General features: G+C 41.9%; 1 protein-coding gene across 1 annotated transcript in view; it reads left to right on the top strand.

Annotated features, from left to right (window-relative positions):
* MFSD12 (major facilitator superfamily domain containing 12) overlaps positions 1-16,088 on the top strand; it is a 153,888-nt gene extending 137,800 nt beyond the window's left edge. The window contains exon 10 of the mRNA XM_056569631.1: positions 15,767-16,088. Within this exon, the coding sequence (XP_056425606.1) occupies positions 15,767-15,843 (77 nt within the window). The 3' untranslated portion in view covers positions 15,844-16,088. The remainder of the gene's footprint in view (positions 1-15,766) is intronic.
* Positions 16,089-16,304: the final 216 nt, after the last annotated feature.

Raw genomic sequence — 16,304 nt, forward strand, 5'->3', positions numbered from 1 at the left:
CAAACGCCAGTGGGGTGTAAATGCTCACTGCACCACTTATTAAATTCTGTGAGGGGTGTAGTTTCCAAAATGGGGTCACATGTGGGGGGGGGGTCCACTGTTCTGGCACCATGGGGGGCTTTGTAAATGCACATGGCCCCTGACTACCATTCCAAACGAATTCTCTTTCCAAAAGCTCAATGGTGCTCCTCCTCTTCTGAGCATTGTAGTTCGCACGTAGTGCACTTCAGGTCCACTTATGGGGTACCTCCATACTCAGAAGAGATGGGGTTACAAATTTTGGGGGGTATTTTCTGCTATTAACCCTTGCAAAAATTTGAAATTTGGGGGGAAACACATATTTTAGTGAAAAAAATATATATATTTTTTTACATATGCAAAAGTTGTGAAACCCGTGTGGGGTATTAAGGCTCACTTTATTCCTTGTTACGTTCCTCAAGGGGTCTAGTTTCCAAAATGGTATGCCATGTGTTTTTTTTTTGCTGTTCTGGCACCATAGGGGCTTCCTAAATGCGACATGCCCCCTGAGCAAAATTTGCTCTCAAAAAGTCAAATATCACTCCTTCTCTTCGGAGCATTGTAGTTCGCCCGTAATGCACTTCATGCCAACTTATGGGGTACCTCCATACTCAGAAGAGATGGGGTTACAAATTTTGGGGGGTATTTTCTGCTATTAACCCTTGCAAAAATGTGAAATTTGGGGGGAAACACACATTTTAGTGGAAAAAAAAAATATTTTTTTTACATATGCAAAAGTCGTGAAACACCTGTGGGGTATTAAGGCTCACTTTATTCCTTGTTACGTTCCCCAAGGGGTCTAGTTTCCAAAATGGTATGCCATGTGGGTTATTTTTGCTGTTCTGGCACCATAGGGGCTTCCTAAATGCAACATGCCCCCCAAAAACCATTTCTGAAAAACGTACTCTCCAAAATCCCCTTGTCGCTCCTTCGCTTCTGAGCCCTCTACTGCGCCCGCCGAACAATTTACATAGACATATGAGGTATGTGCTTACTCGAGAGAAATTGGGCTACAAATATAAGTATACATTTTCTCCTTTTACCCCTTGTAAAAATTCAAAAATTGGGTTTACAAGAACATGTGAGTGTAAAAAATAAAGATTGTGAATTTTCTCCTTCACTTTGCTGCTATTCCTGTGAAACACCTAAAGGGTTAAAACACTTACTGATTGTCATTTTGAATACTTTGGGGGGTGTAGTTTTTATAATGGGGTCATTTGTGGGGTATTTCTAATGGGAAGACCCTTCAAATCCACTTCAAACCTGAACTGGTCTCTGAAAAAAAGCGAGGTTCAAAATTTTGTGAAAAATTGGAAAATTGCTGCTGAACTTTGAAGCCCTCTGGTGTCTTCCAAAAGTAAAAACACGTCAATTTTATGATGCAAACATAAAGTAGACATATTGGAAATGGGAATAAAATAAAAAAATATTTTGAATATCCATTTTCCTTACAAGCAGAGAGCTTCAAAGTTAGAAAAATGCTAAATTTTCAAATTTTTCATCAAATTTTGGGATTTTTCACCAAGAAAGGATGCAAGTTACCACAAAATTTTACCACTATGTTAAAGTAGAGTATGTCACGAAAAAACAATCTCGGAATCAGATTGATAACTAAAAGCATTCCAGAGTTATTAATGTTTAAAGTGACAGTGGTCAGATGTGCAAAAAACACTCTGGTCCTAAGGTGTAAAATGGCCTGGTCCTTAAGGGGTTAATAATGATGACACTTCCTCCCTGACCTCCCATACCCCGTTTACCCAGCCAGCATCAGAAAGTAGCGATGCTATAACACCCGTGTCCTTCACAATACTCCTGTTACTCCATTGGTACAAAAGTTCTCCCATTGGTCTTGTCTGTTGTAATTGTATTTTTTTTTCTCCCTCGTAACTGCTGTGTCATATGGGACAGTTGACCTGACTGTTGATTCAGAGAGGGTGACCTCCCACAATCATAAGTGAAGCCCCTGAAAAAGCATGTAGCCTGCCCCAGAGTCAGCTTTTGTATATGAAAAAAGATTTAAAAAAAAAAAAAAATTTATGTACTCCTTTTCAACATTGTTGCATGGTATGCACTATTCAATCAGCCATCCACCGCCATTGGCACATAATTGAGAATGACCTTGATTTGAGGAAGTGGCACTTCAAGATAACCCTTATTTTCGTATAGACATACCTGTACATTAGGAAACAAGCATACATAGTAACCGTTCATAAGGTTGAAAAAAGAGCAGAGTCCATCAAGTTCAACCTATATCCCTAATGAGTCCCTACTGAGTTGATTCAGAGGAAGGCAAAAAACCCTCATACTAGAGGTAAAAATTCCTTCCCAACTCCAAATATGGCAGTCAGAATAAATCTCTGGATCAACCTTCTGTCCCTCTAAATCTAATATACATAACCGGTGATGTTGTTGTTCTCCAAAAATGCATCCAGCCCCTTTTAAATTCTTTTACAGAGTTCACCATGACCACCTCCTCCGGGAGAGAATTCCACAGTCTCACTGCTCTTACAGTAAAGAACCCCCATCTGTGCTGGCGTAGAAACCTTCTTTCCTTTAAACGGAGAGGATGCCCCCTTGTTATTGATACAGTCCTGGTTATGAATAGATCATGGGAAATATCTGTTCTGTCCCCTGATAGATTTATACATAGTTATTATGTCTCCCCTAAGCCTTCTTTTTTCTAAACTAAATAACCCTAATTCTGATAATCCTTCTGGGTACTGTAGTCCTCCCATTCCCTGTATTACTCTGGTTGATCATCTTTGAACCCTCTCCAGCTCCACTATCTTTCTTGTACACTGGTGCCCAGTACTGTACACAGTATTCTATGTGTGGTCTGAATAATGATTTGTACAGCGGTAGAATTATTTCCTTGTCATGGGCATCTATGCCCCTATTGATGCACCCCATGATTCTATTTGCCTTGGCACCAGCTGCCCGACACTGTTCACTACAGCTAAATTTACTGTTAGCTAAGACTCCCAAGTCCTTTGCCACGTCAGTCGTCCCAAGTGTGCTCCCATTTAATACATAATCCCAGCCCGGATTTTTCCTCCCCATAGTTATACTAGTTTAAGATGAGACTAGGACATGGTTGGATTAGATGCCCTTTTTAGGGTATTTCAAGTGTAGGCAGTGTTCTATGTGCAGATATTATAGTAAAGCGAGAAGTGTAGAATGGTAAGTGCCTTATTTCATCACCTGCAAGACTAAATTTGCCATTTTACATGATTTCCTGTCCTTGTGGCCTCTATTGTATAGGAAAAACCATTCAGTGCCTATATACTAAAGTCCAGGAATGTCTGCTGTCTATAACAGGACATGGCTGTCCCAGACTCATAGACCATGTTAGGGCTACACATGACTGTCATTAATCAGTGCTGACGTTTGCTGGATTGGAGGTGGTACAAGTGCCTAAAGATGGTGGAGATCGCCATAAGTTACTTCTACAGAGAAAAGTCATCTGGATCCTTGCAACTAATACACTGGGGTTACCTGGCCTAAATGATAAAAATGACATGCTTTTTTTTATAATATATTGCAGCAGGGACAGACTGACAACACTCAGGGCCCCCAGACCAAAAAAAGTAAGGGCCCCCTGTGATGCTCTGCTGCTGGTCACACTTCTGCTCCTATTCTACCCAAATCCCTCCACCAGCCCTACACACAAAATAAACTAAATTGTGTATATATGAAACACTTAAAGGCAGGTAAAATTTTCCATGACCAATACCTGTTTATAAGGAGTAAATACATACCACCACACCACACAATAACTGGATAATACCGCCATACTGTACTGAAAAACCACTATACACAGACCAGTATACTATACTATACAGGATCTGTATACAATATAAGTGGTTATATACAGGACCATATAGTGGTAGATACCAGCTGTACACAGGATGTGTATACCATATAAGTGATTACAGTTACATCTAGGAACTCACAATTACATTCTGATCAGAGGTGACCTCTTTCCTTTTCTTCTCAGTCCGGATCAGACCGCCATGTATGTAGGTAGGTATGTAGTTAGGCAGTCAGCTAAAAAGTTAGGTAGCCAGGGAGTTAGTCAAGTAGGTAGCCAGCACCCCCTCTACTTTGTGTCGGATCCAGAATCCAGTCTCAGGAGGGCATTATGAAAACCTCCTTTGTAGTTAGGAGGTAGCCCTCCTATTAGCTAGGCAGGAACATAGTAGATAGTCCCTCACATTAGGTGTAGGCAGCAGATAGTCCCTCACATTAGGTGTAGGCAGCAGATAGTCCCTCACATTAGGTGTAGGCAGCAGATAGTCCCTCACATTAGGTGTAGGCAGCAGATAGTCCCTCACATTAGGTGTAGGCAGCAGATAGTCCCTCACATTAGGTGTAGGCAGCAGATAGTCCCTCACATTAGGTGTAGGCAGCAGATAGTCCCTCACATTAGGTGTAGGCAGCAGATAGTCCCTCACATTAGGTGTAGGCAGCAGATAGTCCCTCACATTAGGTGTAGGCAGCAGATAGTCCCTCACATTAGGTGTAGGCAGCAGATAGTCCCTCACATTAGGTGTAGGCAGCAGATAGTCCCTCACATTAGGTGTAGGCAGCAGATAGTCCCTCACATTAGGTGTAGGCAGCAGATAGTCCCTCACATTAGGTGTAGGCAGCAGATAGTCCCTCACATTAGGTGTAGGCAGCAGATAGACCCTCACATTAGGTGTAGGCAGCAGATAGTCCCTCACATTAGGTGTAGGCAGCAGATAGTCCCTCAAAGTAGGTGGTAGGCAGCAGAGGTCCCCCCCCCCCCTGTAGGTGAAGGCAGCAGAGATAGTTCCCCCCCCCCCCCAAGTGGGTGTAGACAGCAGAGCTAGAGTCGTTCCCCCCCCCCCCCCTCAGGAGGTGTGGACAGCAGCTTTCCCCCTCCCCCCCAGTAGGTGTAGGCAGCAGAGCTAGTCCCCCCCCCCCAAGTGGGTGTTGGCAGCAGAGTTAGAACCCCCCCCCCCAGTAGGTGAAGCCTGCAGAGTCTAAGGCCCCCCCCCCCCCCCGTAGGTGTAGGCAGTAGAGATAGTGTTCCACCCCCCAGGAGGTGTAGACACAGTTTTTCCCCCTCCCCCAGTAGGTGTAGGCAACAGAGTTAGAGCTACCTGCCCCCAGTAGATGTAGACAGCAGAGTTAGCGTCATCATCGTCCCCCGTCCGCCCCCTTTCTAGTAGGTGCAGGCAACAGAGTGTACCTGTGATGTCTGCCCCCCTCTACTCCTGTTGCCTCCTACTGATATATTGCTGGGACTTTGGCTCTATCTCAAGCCGACACTGGAGCCCAGTGCCTATAAGCTTGTGTAGTATGGTGTCATAATAATGTTCAGGCAGCATTTCTAGTAGTGCCAGCTGTGTTCTCTTTGCCACAAATTTTGTAAACATTTTTATTTTCTTTATTAGGCTGGGTTCACATCACGTTTTTCCCAATATGGTACCGCATACGGCTGGGGGGAGCTAAAACCTTGTGCTTCGGTATTCCTGCCGTATGCCGCCCATATGTAATTCATTTCAATGAGCCGACCAGAGTGAAACAACTCATTTTTGCTCCGTATGCGGTTTTCACATCGCACCTAAAATCGTAGTAGACCACGATTTTAGTTCAAGTGGAAAACCGCATACGGGGCAAAAATGAGCCAACTGGAGTCAGCATTTCACTCCGGTCAGCTCATTGAAATGAATTGCATACGGGCGGCATACGGCAGTGATACGGAAGCACAAGGTTTTAGCTCCCCCCAGCCGTATGCGGTCCCGTATTGGGAAACATTTATTTTTTGATAAGTCTACTTTGTGTGATTTTATTTGTTGATAAAAAATCCATGCACAATCAATCCTGGATAATTTATTACTTAAGAAAAACTCCAAAAAAATTACAAGCTTAATCCCTTAAGGACCCAGCCAATTTTCACTGTAGGACACGGCCATTTTTTGCACATCTGACCACTGTCACTTTAAGCATTAATAACTCTGGGATGCTTTTACCTTTGCATTTTTTTTTTTTTTTTTAACTTTGAAGCTCTTCTAATAAGGAAAATGAATATTCCAAATAAATTATATATTGATTCACATATATACAATATGTCTACTATATGTTTGCATCATAAACTTGACATGTTTTTACTTTTGGAAGACATCAGAGGGCTTCAAAGTATAGCAGCAATTTTCCAATTTTTCACAACAACATTTTCAAAATTGAAATTTTTCAGGGACCAGTTCAGTTTTGAAGTGGATTTGAAGGGCTTTCATATTAGAAATACGGTACCCCATAAATGACCCCAGTATAAAAACTGCACCCCTCAAAGTAGTCAAAATGACATTTAAAAAGTTTAACCCTTTAGGTGTTTCACATGAATAGCAGCAAATTGAAGGAGAAAATTCAAAATCTTCATTTTTTTACACGGGCATGTTCTTGTAGACTCAGTTATTGAATTTTTACAAGGGGTAAAAGGAGAGAAATCTTCCAAAAATGTGTAACCCAATCTCTCGAGTAAGGAAATACCTCATGTGTATGTCAAGTCTTCAGCAGGTGCAGAAGAGGGCTCAGAAGGGAAGGAGCGACAGTGGGATTTTGGAGAGTGAGATTTTCTGAAATGGTTTTTGGGGGGCATGTCACATTTAGGAAGCCCCTATGGTGCCAGAACAGCAAAAAAAAAAAAAAAAAAACCCACATGGCATACTATTTTGGAAACTACACCTCTCAAGGCACGTAACAAGGGGTCCAGTGAGCCCTAACACCCCACAGGTGTTTGACAACTTTTCGTTAAGGTTGGATGTGTAAATTATTATTATATATTTTTTTTCACTAAAATGCTAGTTTTTCCTCAAATAAAAATGTTTACAAGGGATAATAGGACAAAATTCCCCCCCAAAATTTGTAACCCCATCTCTTCTAAGTATGGAAATACCCCATGTGTGGACGTCAAGTGCTCTGCTGGCACACTACAATGCTCAGAAGAGAAGGAGTCACATTTGGCTTTTGAAAAGCAAATTTAGATGAAATGGTTTTTGGGTGGCATGTCACATTTAAGAAGCCCCTATGGTGCCAGAACAGCAAAAAAAAAAAAAAAAAAAAAAGAAAAAAAAAAACACATGGCATACTATTTTGGAAGCTACACCCCTCAAGGCAAGTAACAAGGGGTCCAGTGAGCCTTAACACCCCACAGGGGTTTGACGACTTTTCGTTAAAGTTGGATGTGTAAATTATATATAATTTTTTTTTTTTTTCACTCAAATGCTAGTTTTCCCTCAAATACGTGAGGGGTGTAGTTTCCAAAATGGGGTCACATGTGGGGGGGGGGGATGGTCCATTGTTCTGGCACTATGGGGGCTTTGTAAACACACGTGGCCTTCAATTCCGGACAAATTTTCTCTTCAAAAGCCCAATGGCGCGCCTTCTCTTCTGAGCATTGTAGTTCGCAGGCACTCTAAATCCACATATGGGGTATGTTCTCTTACTCAGGAAAAAAGCCCCCTAACATTTGTAACCCCATTTCTTCTATTTTCCCTTGTGAAAATGAAAAATTTAGGGTAACGCCAGCATTTTAGTGAAAATTATTATAATTTTTTTTTTTTTTTTCCATTCAACTTTGAAGTTGAACTTTTGAAGTTTGAACTTTTTCATTAAACACCTGTGGGGTGTTAAGGCTCACTATACCCCTTGTTATGTTCCGTGAGGGGTGTAGTTTCCAAAATGGGGTCACATGTGGGTATTTCTTTTTTTGCGTTATGTCAGAACCGCTGTAAAATCAGCCACCCCTGTGCAAATCACCAATTTAGGCCTCAAATGTACATGGTGCACTCTCACTCCTGAGCCTTGTTGTGCGCCCGCAGAGCATTTTACGCCCACATATGGGGTATTTCCGTACTCAGGAGAAATTGCGTTGAAAATTTTGGGGGTCTTTTTTTTTCCTTTTTAACGCTTGTGAAAATAAAAAGTATGGGGCAACACCAGCATGTTAGTGTAAACATTTTTATTTTTTTACACTAACAAGCTGGTGTAGCCCCCAACTTTTCATTTTCATAAGGGGCAAAAGGAGAAAAAGACCCCCAAAATTTGTAGTGCAATTTCTCCCAAGTACGTAAATACCCCATATGTGGCCCTAAACTGTTTCCTTGAAATACAACAGGGCTCCAAAGTGAGAGAGCGCCATGCGCATTTGAGGACTAAATTAGGGATTGCATAGGGGTGGACATATGCCAGTAATTCCCAAACAGGGTGTCTCCAGCTGTTGTTAAACTCCCAACATGCCTGGACAGTCAGTGGCTGTCCGGAAATGCTGGGAGTTGTTGTTTTGCAACAGCTGGAGGCTCCGTTTTGGAAACACTGCCATACAATACGTTTTTCATTTTTATTGGGGGGGGGGGGGGACAGTGTAAGGGGGTGTATATGTAGTGTTTTACCCTTTATTATGTGTAGTGTTTTTGGGGTACATTCGCACTGGTGGGTTACGGTGAGTTTCCCGCTAGGAGTTTGCGCTACGGCGAAAAATTTGCCGCAGCTCAAACTTCAAGCAGGAAACTTACTGTAAACCTGCCCGTGTGAATGTACCCTGTACGTTCACATGGGGGGGCAAACCTCCAGCTGTTTCAAAATTACAACTCCCAGCATGTACTGACAGACCGTGCATGCTGGGAGTTGTACTTTTGCAACAGCTGGAGGCACACAGGTAACAGAACCTAACTGAAGGTTTTCCAACCAAACTCAGTATTTTCCAACCAGTGTGTCTCCAGCTGTTGCAAAACTACAACTCCCAGCATGTACTGATCGCCGAAGGGCATGCTGGGAGATATAGTTATGCAACAGCTGGAGGTACGCAACTATAACTCCCAGCATGCTGAGACAGCTGTTTGGGCATGCTGGGATTTGCAGTTTTGCAACATCTGGAGGGCTACAATTTAGAGACCAGTGCACAGTGATCTCTAAACTGTGTGCATGCTGGGATTTGTAGCTTTGCAACATCTGGATGGCCAGACAGCAAACTGCTGTGTGAACATGATAGGAGTTGTAGTTTTGCAAGATCTAGAGGGCCACAGTTTGGAGATCACTGTGCAGTGGTCTCTAAACTGTAGACCTCCAGCTGTTGCAAAACTACAACTCCTAGCATGCCCAATAGCTGTCTGGGCATGCTGGTAGTTGTAGTTTTGCAACATCTGGAGGGCTACAGTTAGAGACTACTGAATAGTGGTCTCAAACTGTAGCCCTCCAGATGTTGCTAGGCAACTCACAGGCTTCCGTAGAATCCAAGGAGCTAGCCGCACGACATCGCCGCCCGCCGATCACCGTCGCCCGCAGCCTCCGCAGATCGGTAAGTGATTGTGGGTGGGCAGAACGGGGAAAACGAAAGTAAACTCCCCCCCCCCCCCCGCCCCCAATCTGCTATTGGTCGTCGCGTCTATATGACCAATAGCAGGGATAGGAGGGGTGGCATCCCTGCCACCTCACTCCTATCCCTTCAGGGGGATCGTCAGTGTCTTGGACAACCGCGATCCCCTTTATATTCCGGGTCACGGGGTCACCATAGACCTGTAATCGCGCAAATCGCAAGTGTGAATTCGATATCAGCAGTCACCCTGGTCCGGTCCCCGCACGGCGGGGACCGGAATTCCCACGGGCGTACCTGTACGCCCTGGGTCCTTAAGACCCAGGTACACAGGGAGTATCCATATGCCCTGGGTCCTGTACGGGTTAAAGTGCTTCATCCCAAAAGCACAGAGAAGCTGTAAAAAGTACCAAGAAGAAACTGAACAAAATCACAGAAAAGCACAAAGCACAAAAAAAGCTCACCTTGGAGACCTAGGAATAAGATATCCAGGGCTGTCACATTTCTATGACCTATCCCCTCAGTGCTACTATCTTGAACAAGAGTTAATTAATCTAGCTATAATCGTTGAGAGCAGTAATGTAGAATATTTCAATTGATGGGCTATGTGTATTCTTGTCTTCAATTAGATAAACTGGAGCAATATGAATAAAGGGTCGGCATACATAATCATTTGTCATCAAAAAGGAAATAAGAGTTGTTAGGACAGGTATATCTGATAACCACAGGGAACATACAGTCATGGACGTAAATGTTGGCGCCCCTGAAATTTTTCAAGAAAATTAAGTATTTCTTACAGAAAAGGATTGAAGTAACACAGGTTTTGCTATACACATGTTTATTCCCTTTGTGTGTATTGGAACTAAACCAAAAAAGGGACATAATGTCACACCAAACTCCAAAAATGGGCTGCACAAAATTATTGGCACCCTTAACTTAATATTTGGTTGCACACCCTTTGGAAAGAATAACTGAAATAAGTCGCTCCCTATAATAATCAATAAGCTTCTTACACCTCTCAGCCGGAATGTTAGACGCAAACCCAGCTTTCTGTTTCTGGGCTGTACAGTGCGACCCAAAATCCATTGGTATTCCTCAGATTTCATGATGCCTTGCACACAGTCAAGGCTCCCAGTGCCAGAGGCAGCAAAACATCCCCCAAACATCCTTAAACCTTCACCATATTTCACTGTAGGTACTGTCTTCTTTTCTTTGTAGGCTTCATTCTGTTTTTGGTAAACAGTAGAATGATATGCTTTACCAAAAATCTTGGTCTCATCTGTCCACAAGACTTTTTCCCAGAAAGATTTTGGCTTACTCAAGTTCATTTTGGCAAAATGTAGTCTTGCTTTTTTATGTCTCTGTGTCAGCAGTGGGGTCCTCCTGGGTCTCCTGCCATAGTGTTTCATTTCATTTAAATGTCGACGGATAGTTCGCTCTGACACTAATGCTCCCTGAGCCTGCAGGACAGCTTGAATATCTTTGGAACTTGTTTGGGGCTGCTTATCCACCATCCGGAGTATCCTGCGTTGACACCTTTCATCAATTTTTCTCTTCCGTCCATGCCCAAAGAGATTAGCTACAGTACCATGGGTTGCAAACTTCTTGATAATGTTGCGCACTGTGGACAAAGGCAAATCTAGATCTCTGGAGATGGACTTGTAACCTTGAGATTGTTGATATTTTTCCACAATTTTGGTTCTCAAGTCCATAGACTGTTCTCTTCTCCTCTTTCTGTTAGTCTTTGCATTGTCTTTGCACTAAGCATGGCCAAGTGAACTACTCTCCTTTTTATCTGCTTTCAGGTGTGATTTTTATATTGCCCACACCTGTTACTTGCCCCAGGTGAGTTTAAAGGATCATCACATGCTTGAAACAATATTATTTATCCACAATTTTGAAAGGTGCCAATAATTTTGTACAGCCCATTTTTTGAGTTTGGTGTGACATTATGTCCAATTTGGGGTTTTTTCCCCTCCTTTTTTTGGTTTAGTTCCGATACACACAAAGGGAATAAACATGTGTTTAGCAAAACATGTGTTACTGAAATCCTTCAGTTTCTTGAAAAATTTCAGAGGTGCCAACATTTACGGCCATGACTGTAGATCTTACTTCACACCACAAGGAAGCCACTAGTGGACAAGGCCACTTAAAGGATACATGGTGCCTTGGAACATCCTCTAAAACAAAAACAGGGAAACTTACAGATGTCCTTTAATAAAATGTGCCAACTGCCTTTACTTAATTGTTCACAACAGGCATGCCAATGAGACAGAAACAAGGAAATCTTCCTCTCATTTTGACATAAAAGATCTTTGGTCAGCAGGTGGGAGAAGTAAATTAACATATATAATAGAAAGAACTTTAGACCTAGGAGGGGTGTTTAAAGCTTACCTTTTTTTTAAAAGTAAAAAAATACTTCTGTGTAAATGAAGTATTAGGTCACACACAGGTGGGTGAACTGACTGTCTGTTTCTTTTTTAAGGGTAGGGTCACACATAGGGTATCTGCAGCGTATTTGATGTTGCGGATGTGCTGCTGACATTTACAGAGTGACTGCAGAGTGAGCTCCCTGTAGCTTACTCTGCAGTCACTTTGTGACTGCCGGCAACACAACCACTGAGTATTTGAAACTGTGGATGTGTTGCCAGCAGTCACAAAGCGACTGTGTGTTACCCTACTCTTAAAACGTTACTGACATTATTAAGAAAATGTAAAAAATTCTTAAATGCTTAACTCAGTGTAGTAATGTGCACTAAGACCTGTATGCATAATAATTTTGATCTATGCATTATTGTGAGGAGTCTTTCTGAATTTCTCTGGGAGGCAGGGGGTGTTTCCCCTGGAGCATGATTAGCTCCTCCCCCATCTCCCCTGTCATGAGGTCTGCACGAACATTTTTACATTTGCAAAGTTTTCTACCTAAATGCATGCTCTAGAACTCTAATGCAGCCATGTGAAAATATATGGTGCAAGGACAGAAGAAAAACTTGCATTGTGTGCCACAAAAATAAACCTTTTTACATTTTCACAGCTTTGTGACCAAAGTGCATGCTTTTTATAACCCTAATGCAGCCATGTGGAACCACAAAATACAGTGCAAATACACAAGAAAAAAGTTCATAAAATGACCAAAGAGAAACCATTTTGCATATAAATAATAATTTTGCACATTGTATTGCTTTGCACTTGCATGTAAATGATTCTCTTCTTAAACACTGCAAGCTATCTGCCTCTTGTCCTTACTCAGGAACAGAATGGAGATAACCATACATTCCTTCCTTTTAGATTTTTTGGTCTGTTAAAAAAAAAAAAAAAAAAAAAAAAAAAGCTGGATTTTCAGGGTTCGTTTACGAAATTAAAAAGACAGAGACCCCTAGTGGCCATTTTTTTAAACCCTTTTTACATCTTTATTAAAAAAAATTGATGGCTAACATATATTAGTAAAATGCTTAATTTTTAAGGAAGTATTAAATGGAAAAAAGTATTTTCCCTTTAAAGAGTTACTCTCGTTAGAAACAGACAGTTGATTTACCCGCCTATTTGGTGAGGTAAAGAATTCTCCTAATATCAGGGGCTTGGCAGCCAGGTATAAAACTCACTTGATCTAATTCAATAAGACCAGAAGGCAACAAATTTAATCTGTTAGCTAAAATAGCTGTAAACAATTTAGTGTCTAAATTGAAATGAGATCAGTATTTTATTAAATAGAAGAAAACAATTGTAACATCTAGAAAGTCTATGAGCATAGGTGAGCCTTGAAGTAAAGAATTACAATAGCAAATCATGTGAGCGGAAAGATTATTATTCGTTTTCTTATAATACTGGGCCAAGAACCCATCCTGACCTAGGGCATTGCCAGCTTTTAAGAGCTTAAAGCATAACTGTAATCACGCTGCGGTGGCAGGATATCTGTTCAAATCTTTTGCAACTTTGTAGCCTGAGACTTGCCCCAAAACTACAGCGATCAGTATATGGATTTGACTGAAGTCACATTGATTTGATGGGACTTCAGGCACATCCATATCCTGCAGGAGATTTAAATAGAGATCCTGCTGCGGGTGCATGATTGCAGTTATGCTTTAACAGTGGCTTCTAGTTATGTTTCGGTGACAGGAGCATTCAACATTTCCTTAGTTTCACAAGAAATAAAAGGTAGGTACTATTTACCTTTCAGGTGGGACAGCAGGATGTGAAATCTTTGGATTGGTCACTGCAGTTCACGCAAGAGAAGTGATGTACTGCGTGGGACACACTGATTGGTGGAATAAGGATGGAAGTGACACCAATAGAAGATTATAAGAGAGACAGACTGTTTGTGAACGCATTAGCCTCGCTACCCTTAACAAAGCTGATTAGTCAGAGAGGCTAGTAGTTACAGGTTTTAATACAGCGGGCATAAAGGTGGTCTTTAATAATTATAATAGGGACTTGGCATTAGGTGCAATTGTGTTCTGTAGAATAAGAACACAGACTATAAGCACTATCCCGGGCTGAACAAGTGTCCCGACATAGAGAGTGGTATCAACTCTCCAGATAAATACCACCTAATGGCTGCTGGAATTTTAAACAGTTGTGTGGGTTATATTTTAAAATATAAATCAATAAAGATATTATTTTAAGGGGGGGGGGGTGTCACTAGCAAATGGTTTTCCCCGCGAGGGGCCAATCCCCTAAAGGTGGGTAATTACTTTTTAGGAACTGTCCGAAGTAGGAGCAAATCCCCATAGCAAAACTTTCCTGCTCTGGACAGCTCCTAAAATGGACAGAAGTGTCAGCAGAGAGCACTGTAGTCAGACAGAAAGGAAATTAAAAAAGAAAATAACTTTCTGTGGAGCATACAGCAGCTGATAAGTAATTTACAAATATGTTGAACTTTCTGGCAACAGTTAAAAAAAGGTACGCCCTTGCCGGCCAGGACTTAACCCATCGGAACTTGAATGTACGCCCTGTCGCCGGACACTCACTGCTCAAAGTTGATCACAATGTCTAAAGGAATAAATGATCCTTCCTGGCTAGCTCAGGCGGCTCAGTGGACCCCCGCAACATAGTGGGGGTTCGGTTGGCTAACAAGGCGGAGGGTCCCCTCACATCCCTCCAGCCACCTGCTCGACTCTCAAGTGATGCAGTCTGGGAGGGCCAGGCTGTATCAATGGAGTGCTGATCTTACTGTTCAATGCTATATGTTGGCATTGAAGAGTGAATTCAGTCTAATGATTACATGTTAAAGTCCCCTATGGGGACTAAGAAAATTAAAAATAAATGAAAAAAATAGTGTCTAAAATCATATAAAAACCCCTCCCCAATAAAAAAAAATCACCCTTTTGTTCTGTGCAATGGAGGCAGCCACTGCTTTATGAGCAGCGCTTTCTCCTGCCCCCTGCCCACTCCGGCTGATGTCACCTCTCCCCATCATGACTATTCCTTCTTGCTTCAGTCTAACTGCATGAATGGAGCAGTGACAGCAGGGGGAGAAGGCATTGTGCATTATTGCAGTGGCCCGCCTTTAGTGTGCGTTGTAAGCAGTGTTAGAAACGTGGTCATCCTGGAGTCATAAAAAAATTGTATCTGGGCATCCCTAGTAAAGAGTGGCAGGAATGTGCTTCTTTACCAGACATGGGTATTTCTTGCATATAGTTCACCTTCAATTACGTAGCAATTTAGTGGAAGATTTATCAAACTGTGCAAAGGAAAAGTGGTGCAGTTGCCCATGGAAACAATTGCTTATTTCATTTTCACATGTCTCTTTAAAAATGAAAGAAGCAATCTGGTTGCCATGGGCAACTGCACCACTCTTCCCCTACACGTTTTCATAAATCTCCCCCTTAGTGTATGTAAAGTGGTTGTTCTTAGTAGCATATTGGACATCTTTTGGACTATATGACCGCAGCAATTTTTCATGGTATGGATTCCACTAGGTGTTGTACTGTATGAATATTGGCCCATCCAGACAGGTACTGACATGCCTGTTCTGCCTTATCCTTCAAAGGCTCTTAAAGGCTGGGGACTGTGAAGACTAGGGAAGCAAGAAAAACTTGCTGTTGTGCTCCTTAATTCATCTGACCAAACAATGTTTTTCCACTGCTCAGTGTTCCAGTGTTTGCGCTCTTTTGCCCAGTGAAGCATTGCCTTTTTGGCACTCAAGCTGGGTTGGCAGCTTTATAGCTTGTCCCAGTGTAGAAGCCATTTTTTGACAACTTTTTATGCATCTTTCTAAAAGCACTAATAGCACTCATCTTGGTGCAGGAGGTTCCAGGCATTATGGGAGAGTTGTATGAGTGATAAACACAATTATAGTCTTCAAACGCCTGTACACATGACAATAACAATGACCAAAAACGAACGACCATTGCATGAAAGCCAGAGTACTATCGTTTGCAAACCTCTAACCACATTTTTGTTTTCTTCTAGGTAAATTATTCACATCTTCAATTCAGGATGCACCCCAGACCTCCAGTGCCCAGGAAAACAGTACAGTGGATGCCTAAAGTTCAGGACTTTCTCACTACTTGTATTTTGCACAAATTTAAATAAACAAACTTCTAAGCCTTCATGATTACCACTCTTTTTTTTTTTTATAGTATTTTGTGTATTCTTTTTATTAAGACAAATGGATATTGTGTAACCTTGAAGCTGCATTGTAGCCATGTTACTGCTGTAAATTTATAACTACAATCTGTGTCCTTGGCAAGCCAGCATGTCGGGAGAAAGAAGCAATAAAAAAATAAAATAATTTTACAGTTGCCTGTGTTTGGCTATTATTAAATGCAGTGAAAAGAGATTTTTCTTCACCTTTGACTTCAAGATCTTTGAACAGACATACAGTTAAGATCATTAGTAATGTGACAAAGGTGAAGTATTACAATAGCCCCAGAAATGCCAATTTGGGTACCAGAAAATTTGTCTACCTTCTGTTGTATACCAGTTTTAGTGGGTGGGAAATATGTGC

Source organism: Hyla sarda, chromosome 1, assembly GCF_029499605.1.
Source record: "Hyla sarda isolate aHylSar1 chromosome 1, aHylSar1.hap1, whole genome shotgun sequence".
Lineage (NCBI taxonomy): Eukaryota > Metazoa > Chordata > Amphibia > Anura > Hylidae > Hyla > Hyla sarda.